Genomic DNA, 17500 nt, shown 5'->3' with positions numbered 1-17500 from the left:
CGAGCCAGTGAGGCTGCCGGTGTGTGTGTGTGTGTGTGTGTGTGTGTGTGAGTGTGAGTGTGTGCGGCGCTGCCTGTGGACACACTAATGACTGTGGGCCCATAATTAAACCTGACTGGTTTCAACTGCAGGGTGAAGAGATGCAGAGAGGACTTAAATACTGCACACACACACACACACACACACACACACACACACACACACACACACCCGCACGCACACACACACACACTCACCAGCCTTGCTTGCGCTCTACTTTACATCCAGACTTTGATCAGTTGAAGGACAATTTACTGCAGGAACACTGCCAAATACACAGAACCACACACTCACACACACATATAAACACATACACACACACACACACACACACACACACACACACACACACACACACACACACACACACACTGATCCCAGGTACACCACTGCACCGAGTCTCTTTCCTGCTTTAATGACGGTTTAAAGTGAATTTTAGAGGTAAACTTTTCTTTAAGATCAGCTGTCATCCGCCGAGCAGCCGGAGCTTCAAGAGGAAACATTGAGACATTAAAGAGGAAATATTGAAATATTAAAACATTGACACATTGAAACATTGAAACATTGAAATATTGAGACATTGAAACATTAAAACATTGAAATATTGAAACATTAAAACACTGAGACATTGAAACATTGAGACATTGAAACATTGAAACAATGAAACATTGAAACCACGTCTAATAATATTTTCAGAAAACCCTTTTTAAACATATTTTGAGCTGAGCTATGAACATAAAGCATGAGTCCTTGAGAGTTTAAAAAGAAGTATATTGTTTCATGTCTAACATCAACCCACACACTAATAGTGCCTCTTTTTTTTACAAATATTAAAAGCATTGAAATCCAGCACAATAAACTCCATCCAGCAAAGCTTTCACCTCTTAGGAAGCAGAGTCGGTCCAAAAAACACTGAACGGGACGCTGTGTTCAAAGGGTTAAACACAGCACCAGATTATTAATCTGAATATTGATGATGTCATCCTCTCCTGTGCAGTGGTTCGGGGATCTGGTGACTCCGGTCTGGTGGGAGGACGTCTGGCTCAAAGAAGGATTCGCTCATTTCTTCGAGTACGTCGGCACCGACTTCCTCTTCCCCAAGTGGAACATGGTGAGTTCACATGAGGGGTTCACATGAGGGGTTCACATGACGAGTTCACATGAGGGGTTCACATGACGAGTTCACATGAGGGGTTCACATGACGAGTTCACATGAGGGGTTCACATGAGGGGTTCACATGACGAGTTCACATGAGGGGTTCACATGACGAGTTCACATGAGGGGTTCACATGAAGAGTTCACATGAGGGGTTCACATGGTGAGTTCACATGAGGGGTTCACATGAAGAGTTCACATGAGGGGTTCACATGAAGAGTTCACATGAGGGGTTCACATGACGAGTTCACATGAGGGGTTCACATGAAGAGTTCACATGAGGGGTTCACATGAAGAGTTCACATGAGGGGTTCACATGAAGAGTTCACATGAGGGGTTCACATGACGAGTTCACATGAGGGGTTCACATGGTGAGTTCACACGAGGGGTTCACATGACGAGTTTACATGAGTTCACATAATGAGTTCACATGGTGAGTTCATGTGATGAGTTCACGTGAAGAGTTCACATGAGTTCACATAATGAGTTCACTTAATGAGTTCACATGATGAGTTCACATGATGAGTTCACATGATGAGTTCATGTGATGAGTTCACATGAAGAGTTCACATGAGTTCACATAATGAGTTCACATAATGAGTTCACATGATGAGTTCACATGATGAGTTCACATGGTGAGTTCACATGAAGAGTTCACATGATGAGTTCACATGATGAGTTCACATGGTGAGTTCACATGAGTTCACATGAGTTCACATGGTGAGTTCACATGATGAGTTCACATGAGTTCACATGGTGAGTTCACATGATGAGTTCACATGAGTTCACATGGTGAGTTCACATGGTGAGTTCACATGATGAGTTCACATGAGTTCACATGGTGAGTTCACATGATGAGTTCACATGATGAGTTCACATGGTGAGTTCACATGATGAGTTCACATGAGTTCACATGGTGAGTTCACATGATGAGTTCACATGGTGAGTTCACATGGTGAGTTCACATGAGTTCACATGAGTTCACATGGTGAGTTCACATAATGAGTTCACATGATGAGTTCACATGGTGAGTTCACATGGTGAGTTCACATGATGAGTTCACATGGTGAGTTCATGTGAGTTCTTCCAGACGATGGACTTTACTGTTCAGTCTTTAACTCTTTGTGTCCGACATGTTGGGTCTTTTGTCCGGTTTGCTGGTTTCAGGAGAGTTTATGAGTTCAGCTGGAGGCTTTTATTTCATTTTGTTTTGGGATTAAAAATCATTTAAATGTCTCCAGACACCAAATACACATGTAGAAAACAGAAAAGAACATGTTTCATAAGAAATAAAGAGCAAACTGATATGAAACACAAACCAGTTCAGAAGAAGAGGAAATCTTTTTATTAGTGATGTTTTTTTTTGTTGTTTTTTTTTGGCAAACAAAAAGTTCCTCCAGAAGGATTAAGAAGAGGAACCGGAGGCGCTTCTTGGTGGACTTGTACATTTAAAACAAAAGCCCGTTGAGCTCCATTGTTCTGCTGCTGCAGAAAGCGTTAAAAACATCTGCATTGTTACAAACAGCAGGAGAAGTGAAAACAAAAGTGTTTTTCTGACCTTTTGGAACAAATCTGTTGTTCTATATTTCTTTGGACACAAACCAGCGACGTGTTAATCCGACTCTCGATGCGTCGCTACTTCCTGTCAGCGGCTCACAGCCCCGAGCTCATTGGCTCCCAGCGAAGAGGTTCGCGAACAAAAATGTGTTATTTAGTTTTAAAGAAAGTATTTCCCATAAACAGCTGCTCACTGTGGAAAATAGGATATTTTTGGAGGACTGTTTTCCACATATGGTGAGTAAACTGCGGTGTGTTTGAAGCTCATTGACGCTTTTAATGGAGATCAATGGTTGATAGGAAGAAGAGATATCAGGCAATACAGGTTCTTAAATACCGTCTAAGGTGTGTCCAATCACATCACTTCAAATTGTATTTTATGTGCCACTAACTTCCAACTAAAGATAAAAACGACTACTTTTTACCTCGATTTTGGATCAAAATCAACAACTTTGGTGCCATTTTTTTGGTGAGCGACTCAAACGAGTGCCAACCTCCAGCTGAGACACAAACATCTAGAGGATTCTCTAATTATTCACAAGACTCCATGTTTCCATGTTGAGGAACATTGAAGACACAGCAGCATTAACATCTTTGTTAATTAACCAATAAAACACCTATTTTTAGCCCCTTTCCTCTAAAACATCATCCCCAAACCAAAAGTGTGTGTCTGTGCAGCCACTAGGGCTGTTTAATAATGTTGTTATAATAGAAGGAACACATGAGAGATGCTGTTCAGATGTTACTGGTGAAGAGGAAATGAAGATGACACACAGATGGACATGAAAAGAGTCCAATGAAACCATTGGAACCATTGGGGTTATTGGCCCTAATGGGTCCAATGGGTCCAATGGGTCCAATGGACCCAATGGACCCAATGGAACCATTGGGACCATTGGAACCATTGGGGCCATTGGGGTTATTGGCCCTAATGGGTCCAATGGGGCCAATAACCCTATTGGCTCCATTGGGGTCATTGGGACTATTTGAATTTTCTCATCTATCAAAGTATATATTTCACTTGTTTATTACTTATAGTGTTCAATACATCCACATACAGCAGTTTGGGGCTTTTTTCATAAGACAAACTATGATTTACAGATTTATACAACAATCACTAAAACAATAGTTTTTTATAAAGCGATGATGCAACACGTTACCCGATTGGCTGAGTGTCGTAACATTCACTTCCTCGTCACGTCTTGGGTCATGTTCATGTTTATTTTCCGGCGCTGGGGTTCTTCCTCTCCCCGCAGCGCTTTTGTTAAATAAGAAGCCGCACTGGAGATAAACTGCTTCATCATCGCGGCGCCGGATATTGGAGAAACACTTTGCTTGAGTTAAAGCGTCCAGAACCACAGGAACCAGGGTTTAAAATGTGTGTGTGTGTGTGTGTGTGTGAGATAAGGTGTGTCTGGTGGAACACACTCCTGCACTAGAAGGAAATCACTGGAACAAAGAGGAGGAAGCAAGCTGTGATTTAGAGTCCGGTTCCTCACAGAAGTTCTCGTTGAATGGTTCTGTCGGGGATGAAGCGGCTCTCTTCCAGAAGACTTTACTTGTTATTGAATTAGACTTTATTGTGTTTTCAGCTTGACTCTGACTGAACACAAATCAGATTTCATCCTCTGCAGAATATTTTTCTGCAGGAAACGGCCGTTAGAGAGCGGGAGGAGTGATGTATTGATCCGAGCCCGAGGAAGAAGCTGGACGGGTTCAGGAGGAGGCGGGGCTTCCTCCCACGCAGAAGACTCTTTTAACTTTTCTCCTTCAGGACGCGACCGCACGGCTTCACGTTATGTAAAGTTTCACACAAAGAGAAACACGATGGTGACGCGTGATCCTCAGAGGAAGAAGATTACTGAAGTACAGAGCATCAGTTCACCTGCAAGATGCACAAAACAAACATGTTTACTGTGATTGTTTCACAACTTTAACAAGCTGGAGACTAACAACTATCTTAGTCTCCAGCTTCTTAAAGTTTTAGAACTATCTTAAAAACATTTTTACCTTCAGCCAATTTAATGGCGAAAATTGCGAATAGTTTGCATTCAACTAAACTCTGAATATCTCCTCAAACTGAAGGTCAATTTGAATAATTTAAAAAGCTATGATTAACAGAAAAGCCTTGTGAACATAGATAATAAGTTCATATATGTGTTAGTGAAAAATCTATTCATGATAGTACACAGAAAAGGGAAAAAAATATACATAAAAGAAACAAAAAAAAAAGTTTTTTTACAGAAATGGGGGTGCCGAGTCACCCTCGAGTCCCTTCGAGTCATATCGATGGTTTATGTTCATATTCACTGCGGTACAGTGTCATAAACATGAAAACTTGTTAGCCCAGGATGTGCCGTTCTTTCTGCTGCATCACACCAGACGCCCATATGTGGACTGGCTGGGTTTGGGAGATCGATGAAGACGTTGGATGAAGGGCCGATGGGCGCTCTGGGGTCCAGAAGCTGTTTTACAAGCTGCCGACACGCCGAGCTGCAAGTGGAGTGAAGAAAACAACCTTTTTTTGCAGAAGGTTGTAAATCAGCAGCTTGTTTTTCAGCTTTCACGCCTTTTTGGTTTCGAAGCAAAATTCAAAGTGTCAAACGCACAATGAGCCGAACACGCGGCCGGCGGCGGCGGAGGAAGTCTTTACCGGCCCTGATGGGTCCGTCCGTCCTATCTGATGGTCACAGGGAGCGCCGTAAAAAATAATTGGTTTGGAGCCGCCGAGGCTGCGACCGGACCGCCGAATAAATACTGCCGGACAAGCAGAACGAGTTCAGCCAACTGCTTCAACACAAACACACACAGGAAGTCCTGAGAAGAAGCACCAAACAGGAAGCAAGGAACCAATCAGAGCTCTCGAGTTCCTCATGATGTACTTCTTCCTTCAGAGGAGCGAGATTCAACACAACGGAGTCTCTTCTAAAGCTCACAAAAGACCACAAAGAGTGTTTCATGTGCGTCATTCTGTCCACGACAGACACACAAACAAAGGGTTGTGAGTCCATCGATTTATCCATCCATCCATCTATAAAAGATAGGCAGCTACTGGCAGTGTTGTATGGAAGCCCATTCACGGCACACACAAAAAAAAAATTCGGACCAAAAAAATAAAATAAATTAAATTAGGACAAAAAAAAAATTAGGGACAATTATTTTTCGTGCCTTTTTTCAAGTCGATGGAAAAAAAGACAACGGAAAAAAATGTCTTTTTTTTTTTTAAATTATTTTTATTTTTTTTTGTCCTCATTTTTTATAATTTTTTTTTGGTCCTCATTTTTTTTTTTTTTTTTTGGTCCTCATTTTTTTTGTGTGTGGTGGAAATGGGCGTCCATAGTTGTGTTAGTCGTCCTCCACATGTGGTCCATCTGGTCCAGATTGGCCCGTGGACCAGATGGACCCCCCCCCCTCCTCCACCCCCCCAACCCCCACCCCTCCAGGTGACTTTAAGTCTGTTAATTACAGCTGATGTCTCACTGAGTCCGATTTTTCTTCCTCTCGCCGAGTCACTTTGGTTTGGTCCAAACGATGCCATTGAACTAATTAACCGGTTGAGTAATGGGTCGGTGCAGTCCCATGATGCAATCTGTTTACACCTCTGCCGGCGTGCGTCTCGTCTGCCTCGTCGGGCTCTGAAGTGGAAAAGCGGCGGTCCGTCTTTACCCAGGAATTAGTCCAATCCTTTGAGGAGGGATCAGGAATTAGTCAGATTCACTCCCCGTCAGCCAAGAACTGGATTTATCTCAGAAGCGTTTATCTGACGCATCGTGTGGTTCAGACGCTCGGCTCCCAGCTGGAGGCGCTTCAGCTGCCAGCTGGAATCCAGTTTACAGCTTTCACCCCCCCCCCCCCCCCATCACCCCCCACCCTCCTCCTCCTCCTCCTCCTCCCCCCTCCATCACTATACCAGTTACCTAGAATTACCTCCTGTTACCTCCAGAAACCTCCGCTCCCCAACAGCACCCTCAGTACCTCCTACCCTCGCTGGTGCGATGACTCATTGGCTATAATTACAGCACATGAACAATAGAGGATCTAAAGTAAAGTCTATTTTTATCTCTCCAGATGATCCTGCACTTTGACTCATGCTTTTAAGTGTTGTATTCATTACAAAACCAACGTAAGAGCTGTGTAAAGCAACAAAGAAAACTGATAAATGTTAGCTTATATATATATATATATATATATATATATATATATATATATATATATATATATATATATATATATATATATATATATATATATATAGTATCATCTCTACACAACCCTTCTAATGGAAGAAGTTGAGTATTAAAGTGATTATAATAACATTTAGGTTTCAAATCCTGGTGACAATTTGATTTTGGCTGCAAAATATTTACCCAAAGCTTTTTATCAGTGATTTTTAATGAGACAAAGGAAAGATAACAGTGTGTAAATCACATAATTAGACCGACCTCTCTGAACACGGTCTGTTTATATTAAGTTCAAACTATTTGAGAAAATATTGTGTTAACAAGATGAATATTTAAAGCAAGTTAAAACAGAGGTTGTCTCCCAGGAAGTAGCCTGATCCCGGCGCACAACGCAAACTCAAAGTCTCTTCGTTGATTCTAAACTGAAATCTCTCAAGAAACTTTTATTTGACTCAATGTCGATTTTTTAACACTAAATCTACTTTATTAACAACTTTAATCCATGAATTACACCACATCGGACCAGGAATTAGCCGGATCCCAGCAGATACTGTTAATTTAGAAAAAAAGTTCCTGTTCTCTCAGTTCATTAACGACTAAAACTTCTTGAGCCAACAATTCCATCGCTTAACAAGATGGAGGTTCATTAAAACTAAATCTCCATAGTAAACACTGTAATCCATGAATTAGACCGAGCCGCACTTCTCCGGATTCAGCCTGATCCCGGGGGTAATTTAGACAGAGCTTGTTACAGCGCCACGTGTTTGCAGATGTCTATTAAATCCTGAAAGCAGAGGAGAAGGAGGAGGAGAGAGGAAACAGGACAAGGAGTAATGGGAGGAAACGTAGAGAAGGAAGACTGACCAAGGAAAAGGAAGGAGGAATCATGAAGGAACGAAGGAGGAAAGAAGTAGAGGAAACATACATTTAATTACGAGATGAAAGAAGAGAAGACAAAGGAAGGAAAAGAACAGATGCAGTGGATAAAAAAAATGAGGAAAGGAAATAAGGAAAGGAAATAATCAGTGGTAACGAGGGATAAAGAGTGGAAACAAGAACAAAAACAAATAATACAATATTAAAAATGAGCCAGAATAATTACACAACTAAAGCTTAATGAGCCAACTGTTCCTCTGAATTACTGTTTGTTGAGCAACTTTGTGTTGACAAAACTGCTTAATTACTTAACTGCAGTCTGGCGACAGCCGAGCTGGAAAATGTGTTTTTTAAACAAAGCAAACCACTGAAAGTCCAAAAATCACTGTTAAACGTTTTTGGAGATCACACACACACAAACACACACACACACGCACACACACACACATTGTGGGGAAAAAAATCTAAACACACTCTAGATTCTGCCAATCACCAGATATTACTAAGAACATTCTGGAGACGTTTCTGGTCCCCATAAGGCTGGTAAGTCCCCACAATGTCGGTGATTTAACTACCAGATTCTGGTCCCCATAAGGTTGGTAACTCCAGATTCTGGTCCCCATAAGGCTGGTAACTCCAGATTCTGGTCCCCATAAGGCTGGTAAGTCCCCACAATGGTGGAAACTCCAGATGCTGGTCCTCATAAGGCTGGTAAGGCCCCACAATGTTGGTGATTTAACTACCAGATTGTAGTCCCCATAAGGTTGGTAACTCCAGATTCTGGTCCCCATAAGGTTTGTAACTCCAGATTCTGGTCCCCATAAGGCTGGTAAGTCCCCACAATGTTGGTGATTTAACTACCAGATTATAGTCCCCATAAGGTTGGTAACTCCAGATTCTGGTCCCCATCAGGTTGGTATTTCCCAACAATGTGTGTGACTTAGCTACCGTATTCTGGTCCCCAAAAATTTGGTAATTCCCAACAATATTGGTGATTTGGCCACTAGCCAAATCCCCACTAGCCATCAGGTAATTGTGAGTCTTTCGGGGCTGACTTTTGGTCCAGAAGGTTCATTCAGGACGTGTTGGCCACATGGTGGGAAAAGACTCAATGCAGTGTCTCATTAAATGACCAAGACAAACGTGTGTGTGTGTGTGTTCAGGAGAAGCAGCGCTTCCTGACGGATGTCCTCCATGAGGTGATGCTATTGGACGGGCTTAGCACCTCCCACCCGATCTCCCAGGAAGTGGAGCAGGCGGCGGACATCGACCGAGTCTTCGACTGGATCGCCTACAAGAAAGTGAGTCACCTCAAACAGCCGACGGCGTGTCACTCCAGTGAAGCCTTTCAGCAAAGAGTCGAGTCCGATGGAGCGACTTGACGCGCGTTAACAACCCAGAGGCAGCTTGTTTTCACTCGTCATCGTGTTCTGAATGTGTGTTCCTCCGGCCGCCTGCAGGGGGCGGCGCTGATCCGGATGCTGGCCAACGTGATGGGACCGCCGCTGTTCCAGAAAGGACTCAACGTAAGTTCACCTCGTCCAGCTGTGCACACAGAGGCTTTAATCCAGGACCACAGGCAGAGCACATGTTTGGCTTCCAAATGGTGTGTCACCTGTGTGTGTGTGTGTGTGTGTGTGTGTGTGTGTGTGTGTGTGTGTGTGTGTGTGTGTCTGCACAGACATATTTGGGCTAAACCCCGACTGTTTGGACCACACTGAGTCTGCAGATGGACGGAGTATAAATGGATTTGGCTTTGCATTTTGCTTCTTTTTTTCTTTTTTTGTTGCTGTAAAACAATATAAAAAACGCAGCGTGACCTGAATTCAAGCCGGAAGGGTTTTTTAACTCAAAGGACAGATTTTTTTCAGCGTGGTTTCCAGGACTACTGATATTCAACATGTTATTTAAAACAGCAACAGTCCGAGTGGTGACCCCGACCACGAGCGCACAACCCTACAAGAATCAAGAAGTAGGACTTTCTTGATTCTTTTTGTTCTGAGCTTGTACTCAGGGTTGGATTATTATTCTACTTCCTGTGAGTCTCCTTCAGTGACACCTGAACGCACCTGACAGGTGGACCGTATTGATCCGCGATCAGTTCGACCTAAACTTCCCTCGAGCGTCCAAACTCCGGCTTCACGGACCCTGAACGCCTCCTGAAGGGACGTCTGCAAAAAACCACCATTCATTCCATGAAATACCATGAAGTTCCATGAAGTTCCTCTGAATGGTGTTTTTTTTGTGTTACTTCTCCTCGCTCCTCTACTTAGGGACATGTTCAAAGCAGAAGTTGGAGCATTGATCCTCGGAGAGGGAAGAGGAAGTTTGGCTGTCGTACAAAGTGATGAAACATGAATCGGAGGCAAAGAGTGACTCTGAGCGTCGTATCGATGAGTCAGACTTCCTCTGGAGGTTCTGCCTCAGCGAGTCAAACCGCTCTCACTCTGGTGGCGTTAACGACGCAGCGAGCTGCATTATTGATGCTTCTGCTCTCCGGTGGGCCGCGACCACGGCAGGAAACCGGGGAATGAACCCAGAGTTTATCTTTTCTTTTTTTGGGGGGGACAAAGAAACTCGTTTTTAATCCACAGAAATTGGAGGAAAATCAGTGAACGTGAAAGATGATGTCACACGATGAAAGGTGGAAATGGGTTAAATATAGATTATGATGTGAACGGAGGCACGGACGTATGTGTGATTCCCACGCGTGAACACACACACACTAACACACGCACACACTAACACATAAACACACAATGTCCTGATTTTCCAGTGACCTGGAACACACTGAGAACCAGATTCTATATAAAAACATTGCTGATGAAGCAGCAGATCCCAGAGAAGTGTGTGTGTGTGTGTGTGTGTGTGTGTGTGCGTGTGTGTGTGTGTGTGTGTGTGTGTGTGTGTGTGTGTGTGTGTGTAAAGCACAAAGACAAAGAGTTTGAGACGAGGTTAACTCATCAATACTTCTGTCTCGTCCTCGTGTTACACGACCTTTGACCCTGACGACGTAAACAGGAAGCAGATGTTTCTTCATCCCAAACTCCTCCTCCGTCCTCGGCGCTCTAAAACTCCGCGGCGTAGCAACGTAGCAAAAGATGCTACGTTGCTACGTTGTCTCTTTTTTTTTAAGGCTTCACCTTGTTTATTAGCCGAGAAAAGCAGAAGTTTGGGGTTTGAAGCCCGGATCCCTTCAGGCGCCTCGGCGCGTCACGGAGACTTAACGCCACGGCTTTTCAAACAGGAAACGCGTTCAGACGTTTCTTCTTCTTCGCGTTCGCTCCAAAACGTCGGCGCCGAAAAAAATCAACAAACTGAGTGAAGACGCGTCGCGTTCGAGTTCAGACGTCAACGTTCAGCCGCTCAGCTGTGATGAAGCTGTAGAGGAACGAGGAGGCAGGATGGGAGTACTTTGTACTTTCACTGCAACAGGAGCAGTACAACAGAGTAGAAATACTCTGTTTCAAGCAAACATCTTGCACTACACATGTAGAATAACTGTCATTATGTGTGAAATATATTTGACTGAAACCAGTGAAAAGCAGAACACAGTATCCATGAGAGTAAGGTGAATACATAAAGTACAAATATTTAAAAAAAGTAAAAATATAAGGTGTGTATAAATGATACTAACACCAGTGCAGAATATGCATTAATATATATTAAAAAAGTAATATTTGTATAATTAAATAAATACAAGTTATCAGGTATTAGTGCATAAAAACATTATTTTAAGCCGTCACAGCTGGAGGTTACCGTCTACCCGATGATGTCATTTCCTGTCTCACAGTGCCGTTAAACTTCAACGCGTTCTCTCCGTTTGTGTTTTTCAGGATTATCTGCTGAGTCACATGTACAGCAACGCAGCCAGAGACGACCTGTGGAGCAAGATGTCTCAGGTGACGCTCGCCCGCTGTCGGCCAATCAGAGCTCCAGTTACCTGAGAGTGATGTCCTGTGACGTCACCTGGTTACCAGGTCGTTGGTCACAGACGACCGGCTGAGTGATTGTTGTTGGTTTTGTCCAGGCCATGCGGTCAGAGGGGCGGGACATCGACATTGGGAAGATGATGGACAGGTGGACTCTACAAATGGGCTACCCGGTTGTCACCATCAGCAAGAACCAATCAGAGCAGCTGCCCACTCGCTACGTCACCGTGAGCCAGGAGCACTTCCTGTACGGACAGGAACTCCGGAGCAACAACAGGTTCGGCTTTTAACGTTTAAATTTAGTTTTATTCTTTGAAAAAACAGTGAAATTAAACTTTCAGCTGATTGTTACGTTGTGACTGGACGACCTTCTCAAAATGTACTTTTACTATCCCCTGCTTCTGTTCTTACCTTTCACAATAAAAGCCCTTGACTGTTTTCCAGAGGGGACTACAAAAAGGAAACCAACTCATTTTAACCTTTAATATTTTTAACTGTTGCAAATTTAGTTTGGATGCAAAATAATTCCAAACTACGACTAGATGATTTAAAATAAAAATAAATCCACTGGTTTGACCCTCAGGGTGACCTTTACATTTAAAACTCCACTTCCTGTCCGTTAACCTCCGTCTCTCGGACGCAGGACGAAGGTCGAAGGTCAAGCGATATGCAGACGACACCACGCTCTCTCTCTCTCTCTCTCTCTCTCTCTCTCTCTCTCTCTCTCTCTCTCTCTCTCTCTCTTTCTCTCTCTCTCTCTCTCTCTCTCTCTCTCTCTCTCTCTCTCTCTCTCTCTCTCGTCACTTCCCCCGCTGAGACGATCCTCCTGAAGCTCTTTTGTTTTTACACCTCAACGAGTTTGTCGTCCGTTCTTTCTCTCGTTCTTTCTCTCGTTCTTTTCCACCTTTACATCTTTTATATTTCATTCATATTTGATTCGGATGATGTTTTATTCACCTCCTTCTCAACCTCTGGAGATTATTCTCTTCTCTGTTTTATCGACCCACTTTCTCCTCCATCAATACTTCATCATCCTCTTCTCTTTTTTTTACCTGTTGTTCACTTCTTTTCTTTTCTTCCCGTCATGTTTTTGCTCCGTCGCTGACATTTAAAATCACCGTGACCTTCTCCGAAACTTCCCGCACCTTTATATTTTGTTTCCCGCCTCTCTTTCTCTCTCCCTCTCTTTCCTTTCATCTCTTTTGTCTTCCTCTTGAGCTCCAGAGGTCTCGGTTGCTCCACTGAAGCTGTTTGTTTGGGGGCGGGGCTTAACTCTTTTCTTCTCTGCAGCTCGTGCGTTCTCGCTGCGTTCAGGCGCTCAGCGTTCTCGCCGCGCTGCGTTCAGGCGCTGCGTTCAGACGCTGCTTTCAGGCGCCGCGTTCAGGCGCTTGGCGTTCAGGCGCTTGGCGTTCAGGCGCTGCGTTCAGGCGCTGCGTTCAGGCGCTGCGTTCAGACGCTGCTTTCAGGCGCTGCGTTCAGGCGCTGCGTTCAGGCGCTGCGTTCAGGCGCCGCGTTCAGGCGCTTGGCGTTCAGGCGCTTGGCGTTCAGGCGCTGCGTTCAGGCGCTCAGTGTTCAGGCGCTTGGCGTTCAGGCGCTTGGCGTTCAGGCGCCGCGTTCAGGCGCCGCGTTCAGGCGCCGTGTTCAGGCGCTGCGTTCAGACGCTGCTTTCAGGCGCTGCGTTCAGGCGCTGCGTTCAGGCGCTGCGTTCAGGCGCCGCGTTCAGGCGCTTGGCGTTCAGGCGCTTGGCGTTCAGGCGCTGCGTTCAGGCGCTCAGTGTTCAGGCGCTTGGCGTTCAGGCGCTTGGCGTTCAGGCGCCGCGTTCAGGCGCTGCGTTCAGGCGCTCGCAGAGAGAAAACTGTTGTGGTGCTTTTAGCGTGGAATCAGACGCGGTTTGATGCTGCAGGAGCAGAGCGGGACTTAAACTCCTGATTTATTCTTTTGTTTGATTCTTTCTGTTGTATTTACATGAAGAAAAAAATAGAGAACGCTCAGAGAGGAACTGAAATATTACTGGAAGGAGTTTAAATATTACAGGAAGGAGTAAAAACCATCAAAGTGTTTGTGGTTTGTCATCTGTGCCTTTATGAAAAAGCAGCTTTTTATTTTAATGAAACAATCTTTCATTCAAACTTTGCGTCAGCGTCTCTTCCCCTGAACGCGTTGAGACATTTCGTTTATGTATTTATGTAACTGAACTTTTTAAAATGTTCCTTCTTTATTTTTGGGCATCAAACAAACCGACGCAGCGAATAAAGCTTTAAAAACAAGAACCGACAGACAGGAAGTGAGGAGCTCGAGCTGAAGACGCTGAAAGATACGAAGCGGGACGTGAACACATCGCACGTCAGCTGGGCTGTGATTGGACGACGCTCATGCTGCTATACACGTATTTATACTCAGATATATTGATTTATGTTCATGGCTGTTGACCATTTCAATTAGAAAGAAAATGATTTAAATACATTAAAATAATAGTAATAATTAGAAAAGGCCTCAGTTTCATGTCAGTAATCAGTGAGGAAGTTGTGAATAAACATAAATGTTTACCCAGTTCAACCAACTGTGTGTGTGTGTGTGTGTGTGTGTGTGTGTGTGTGTGTGTGTGTGTGTGTGTGTGTGTTCAGCTGCTTAATGAATAAACCATCGACACACTCACACTGTTAGAAAAATAAACAGCCTTCATGTCGATCAAATATTAATAAACACATTATGCTGACTGTGTGTGTGTGTGTGTGTGTGTGTGTGTGTGTGTGTGTGTGTGTGTGTGTAATTGGCTTCCCTCCTGTCCAACATGTTGTTATAAATATCAGATAAATATCTGGTTGCCAGGCAGCGGTATTGATCCCGTGTTGCCCGCGGCGCCGCCTCGTCGTTATGAGATTGGTAAATGGGACTTTCTCTGACCCCTACTTTACCACACACACACACACACACACACACACACACACACACACACACACACACACACACACCTAAATTGATGAATTAATCGTATAACATTGACTGTTTTCCACCAATCAATTATTGTCCACTTTCATGAAAATGTGAATCAATTTGAGTCTCACAGAGCAGAAGGTCTCACTTTAAAGTATTGTGTGTGTGTGTGTGTGTGTGTGTGTGTGTGTGTGTGTGTGTGTGTGGTAGAAACTCGTACTCTTCTTCTCACTAAAGAAAAGGCGTCCATGATCTTTCTTCACGGGGTTTTTTAGAGGTTAAAAAACCTGCGTGAATATGCACATGATGGTGAAAAGCAACACGTGTGTATACAACATGTGTGTATACAACGTGTGTATACAACATGTGTATACAACATGTGTGTATACAACGTGTGTATACAACATGTGTATACAACATGTGTGTATACAAGGTGTGTGTTTACTGATCTGACGTCGTGATCGTCAGGTTTCAGCTCGCTCTGTGAGGAAGACGATCACCTGAAGCGACTCGCTGACTGATGCTCACGACCTGCAGCCATTAGCTTCCAATCTCTCTCTCTCTCTCTCTCTCTCTCTCTCTCTCTCTCTCTCTCTCTCTCTCTCTCTCTCTCTCCCTGGGACACAGTCAGTGTCACTCGCTCCGTTTCCAGCTGACTGATGTTGAGTGATCGTCTCTCTGTCTGATAACTGAGGCAATAAAACCAAATCCAATTCCAGCGACTATTACTGACATCACTCTCTCTCTCTCTCTCTCTCTCTCCTTCTCTCTCTCTCCTTCTCTCTCTCCCTCTCTCTCTCCCTCCCTCTCTCTCTCTCTCTAGTTTACAGTGGCAGGTCCCGGTGACGGTTGCCGTGGGGAACTCCTCCCGTGTGAGCGCAGCGCGCCTCATCTGGATCCACAACAGGACAGGTAGGTCCGGCTGCAGCTGCAGCACACCTGGCGCCTCGTTAGCTGCAGTTAGCGCAGTTAGCTGCAGTTTGCGCAGTTAGCGCCGCCGCCTCTGGACCGTGTTGCTCTAACGGAGAGAAGACACGCCCACAGTGGTGATGTCATGACCTGCAGGCGCCGTGGAGCTGACGGACTGAAGTTGTACGAACAGAATCAAGATGTTGATGGAAGCAGAACGTTTATTTTTCATCCAGAGTCTGCTTTTGATTTTTTATGGGGGAATAAAATCAAGGTTTGTTTGTTGTAAAACAGTTTTGTCTTTTAGAGAATAAAGACGATTCAGAGAAAACAAACTCTCCAGATTCTTGGAGGGAAAAACAGGTTTTGTGGAGAATCCAGAGAATAAAGAGAAATGTTCTTCTTTATATTGTGATTACAGCTTATTGTACGACGGGTTCAGAGGAATATTGATGGTAAAAACTAGTTCTGCCTCAGCTTTTGGGAAATAAATCTTGTTCTGGTTGTTGTGAGGAATGAAGCTGCTGTGGATGTGTTCCTTCAGGTCAGGACTTGAAGCCGAGCGTCCACCAGAGGAAAGGAAGTAGAGGAAGTGGGTGACACTCGGCTCATTAGCTGTTTGCTTTGTGTGTCCTCACACGGCTGCTACACAAAGTCTGTAAGATCCCACAAGCTTGTTACACAGCAGCCGAGGACGCTCTGGTTTCCTAGAAGACGCTTTGATGCCGCCGGTCGATACAAACTCAGTTTCAGCAGAACCGCCGTAACGATGAAGCGCGTCTCGTGTTCAGATGCAAATGTTACACTTTGTAAATGGAGTTAGGATGAATGCAGTCAAGTGTGTGTTGTGTCTTTCTATCGCTCTATCTTCACCTCAGTGTACAGAGTCCATGTTGTCAACGTGCAGATCACACAGGCTGACCGGCTGCATCATGACGTCATGCAGGAGAGAGCGTGGTGTCGTCTGCATATCGCTTGACCTTCGACCTCCATCCTGCTTCTTTCTGGCAGAAAGTTGTTGACGGACTGACTCGTGTTTCCTCTCAGAAACCCACAGGATCGGACAGATGGACGACGCCACCTGGTTGCTGGGCAACATCAACCAGACGGGGTACTTCCGCGTGAACTACGACCTCCAGAACTGGAAACTGCTGATTCAGCAACTCCACAACAACCCGCAAGTACGTCTCTCTCTCTCTCTCTCTCTCTCTCTCTCTCTCTCTCTCTCTCTCTCTCTCTCTCTCTCCCTTCTTGTCTTCCTCACATCCTCTTTGTTCATTTCACTCGTTCATAGATCATCTCTGTGGGAAACAGGGCCGGACTCATCGACGACGCCTTCAACCTGGCCAGGTGAGCCGTCGCCCAACCAACACAAACACAATATATAACACAATATACAACACAAACACAATATACAACACAAACACAACATCTCTACAGTTTCCTCTTCAGCCTCACAGGAGGTGAACACATTATTAGCTTCAGGTCTTCACTTGTCACTCGTCCTGGACGACGTCTGGACGCACACAGCTCTCCTTGAGCGGTGTCAGTTGGCGTGTAATGGCGCCTCCGTGAGTGGTGTCGGTTGGCGTGTAATGGCGCCTCCGTGAGTGGTGTCAGTTGGCGCGTAATGGCGCCTCCGTGAGTGGTGTCAGTTGGCGTGTAATGGCGCCCCCGTGAGTGGTGTCAGTTGGCGTGTAATGGCGCCTCCGTGAGTGGTGTCAGTTGGCGCGTAATGGCGCCTCCGTGAGTGGTGTCAGTTGGCGTGTAATGGCGCCCCCGTGAGTGGTGTCAGTTGGCGTGTAATGGCGCCCCCGTGAGTGGTGTCAGTTGGCGTGTAATGGCGCCTCCGTGAGTGGTGTCAGTTGGCGTGTAATGGCGCCTCCGTGAGTGGTGTCAGTTGGCGTGTAATGGCG

General features: G+C 44.8%; 1 protein-coding gene across 1 annotated transcript in view; it reads left to right on the top strand.

Moving 5' to 3' along the window:
• Positions 1-17500, top strand: part of trhde.1 (thyrotropin releasing hormone degrading enzyme, tandem duplicate 1) — a 90646-nt gene that overhangs the window by 57340 nt on the left and 15806 nt on the right. The window contains exons 6-13 of the mRNA XM_068586650.1: positions 1037-1150; positions 8973-9110; positions 9270-9335; positions 11646-11711; positions 11840-12018; positions 15499-15587; positions 16632-16765; positions 16879-16934. Coding sequence (XP_068442751.1) covers positions 1037-1150; positions 8973-9110; positions 9270-9335; positions 11646-11711; positions 11840-12018; positions 15499-15587; positions 16632-16765; positions 16879-16934 — 842 coding nt within the window. The remainder of the gene's footprint in view (positions 1-1036; positions 1151-8972; positions 9111-9269; positions 9336-11645; positions 11712-11839; positions 12019-15498; positions 15588-16631; positions 16766-16878; positions 16935-17500) is intronic.

This window comes from Clinocottus analis, unplaced genomic scaffold, assembly GCF_023055335.1.
Source record: "Clinocottus analis isolate CAN_PGR_092001 unplaced genomic scaffold, fCliAna1.0.p SCAF_20, whole genome shotgun sequence".
Lineage (NCBI taxonomy): Eukaryota > Metazoa > Chordata > Actinopteri > Perciformes > Cottidae > Clinocottus > Clinocottus analis.
Note: the sequence above shows the minus strand (reverse complement) of the source record. Positions and strands in the feature narration are given on the sequence as shown.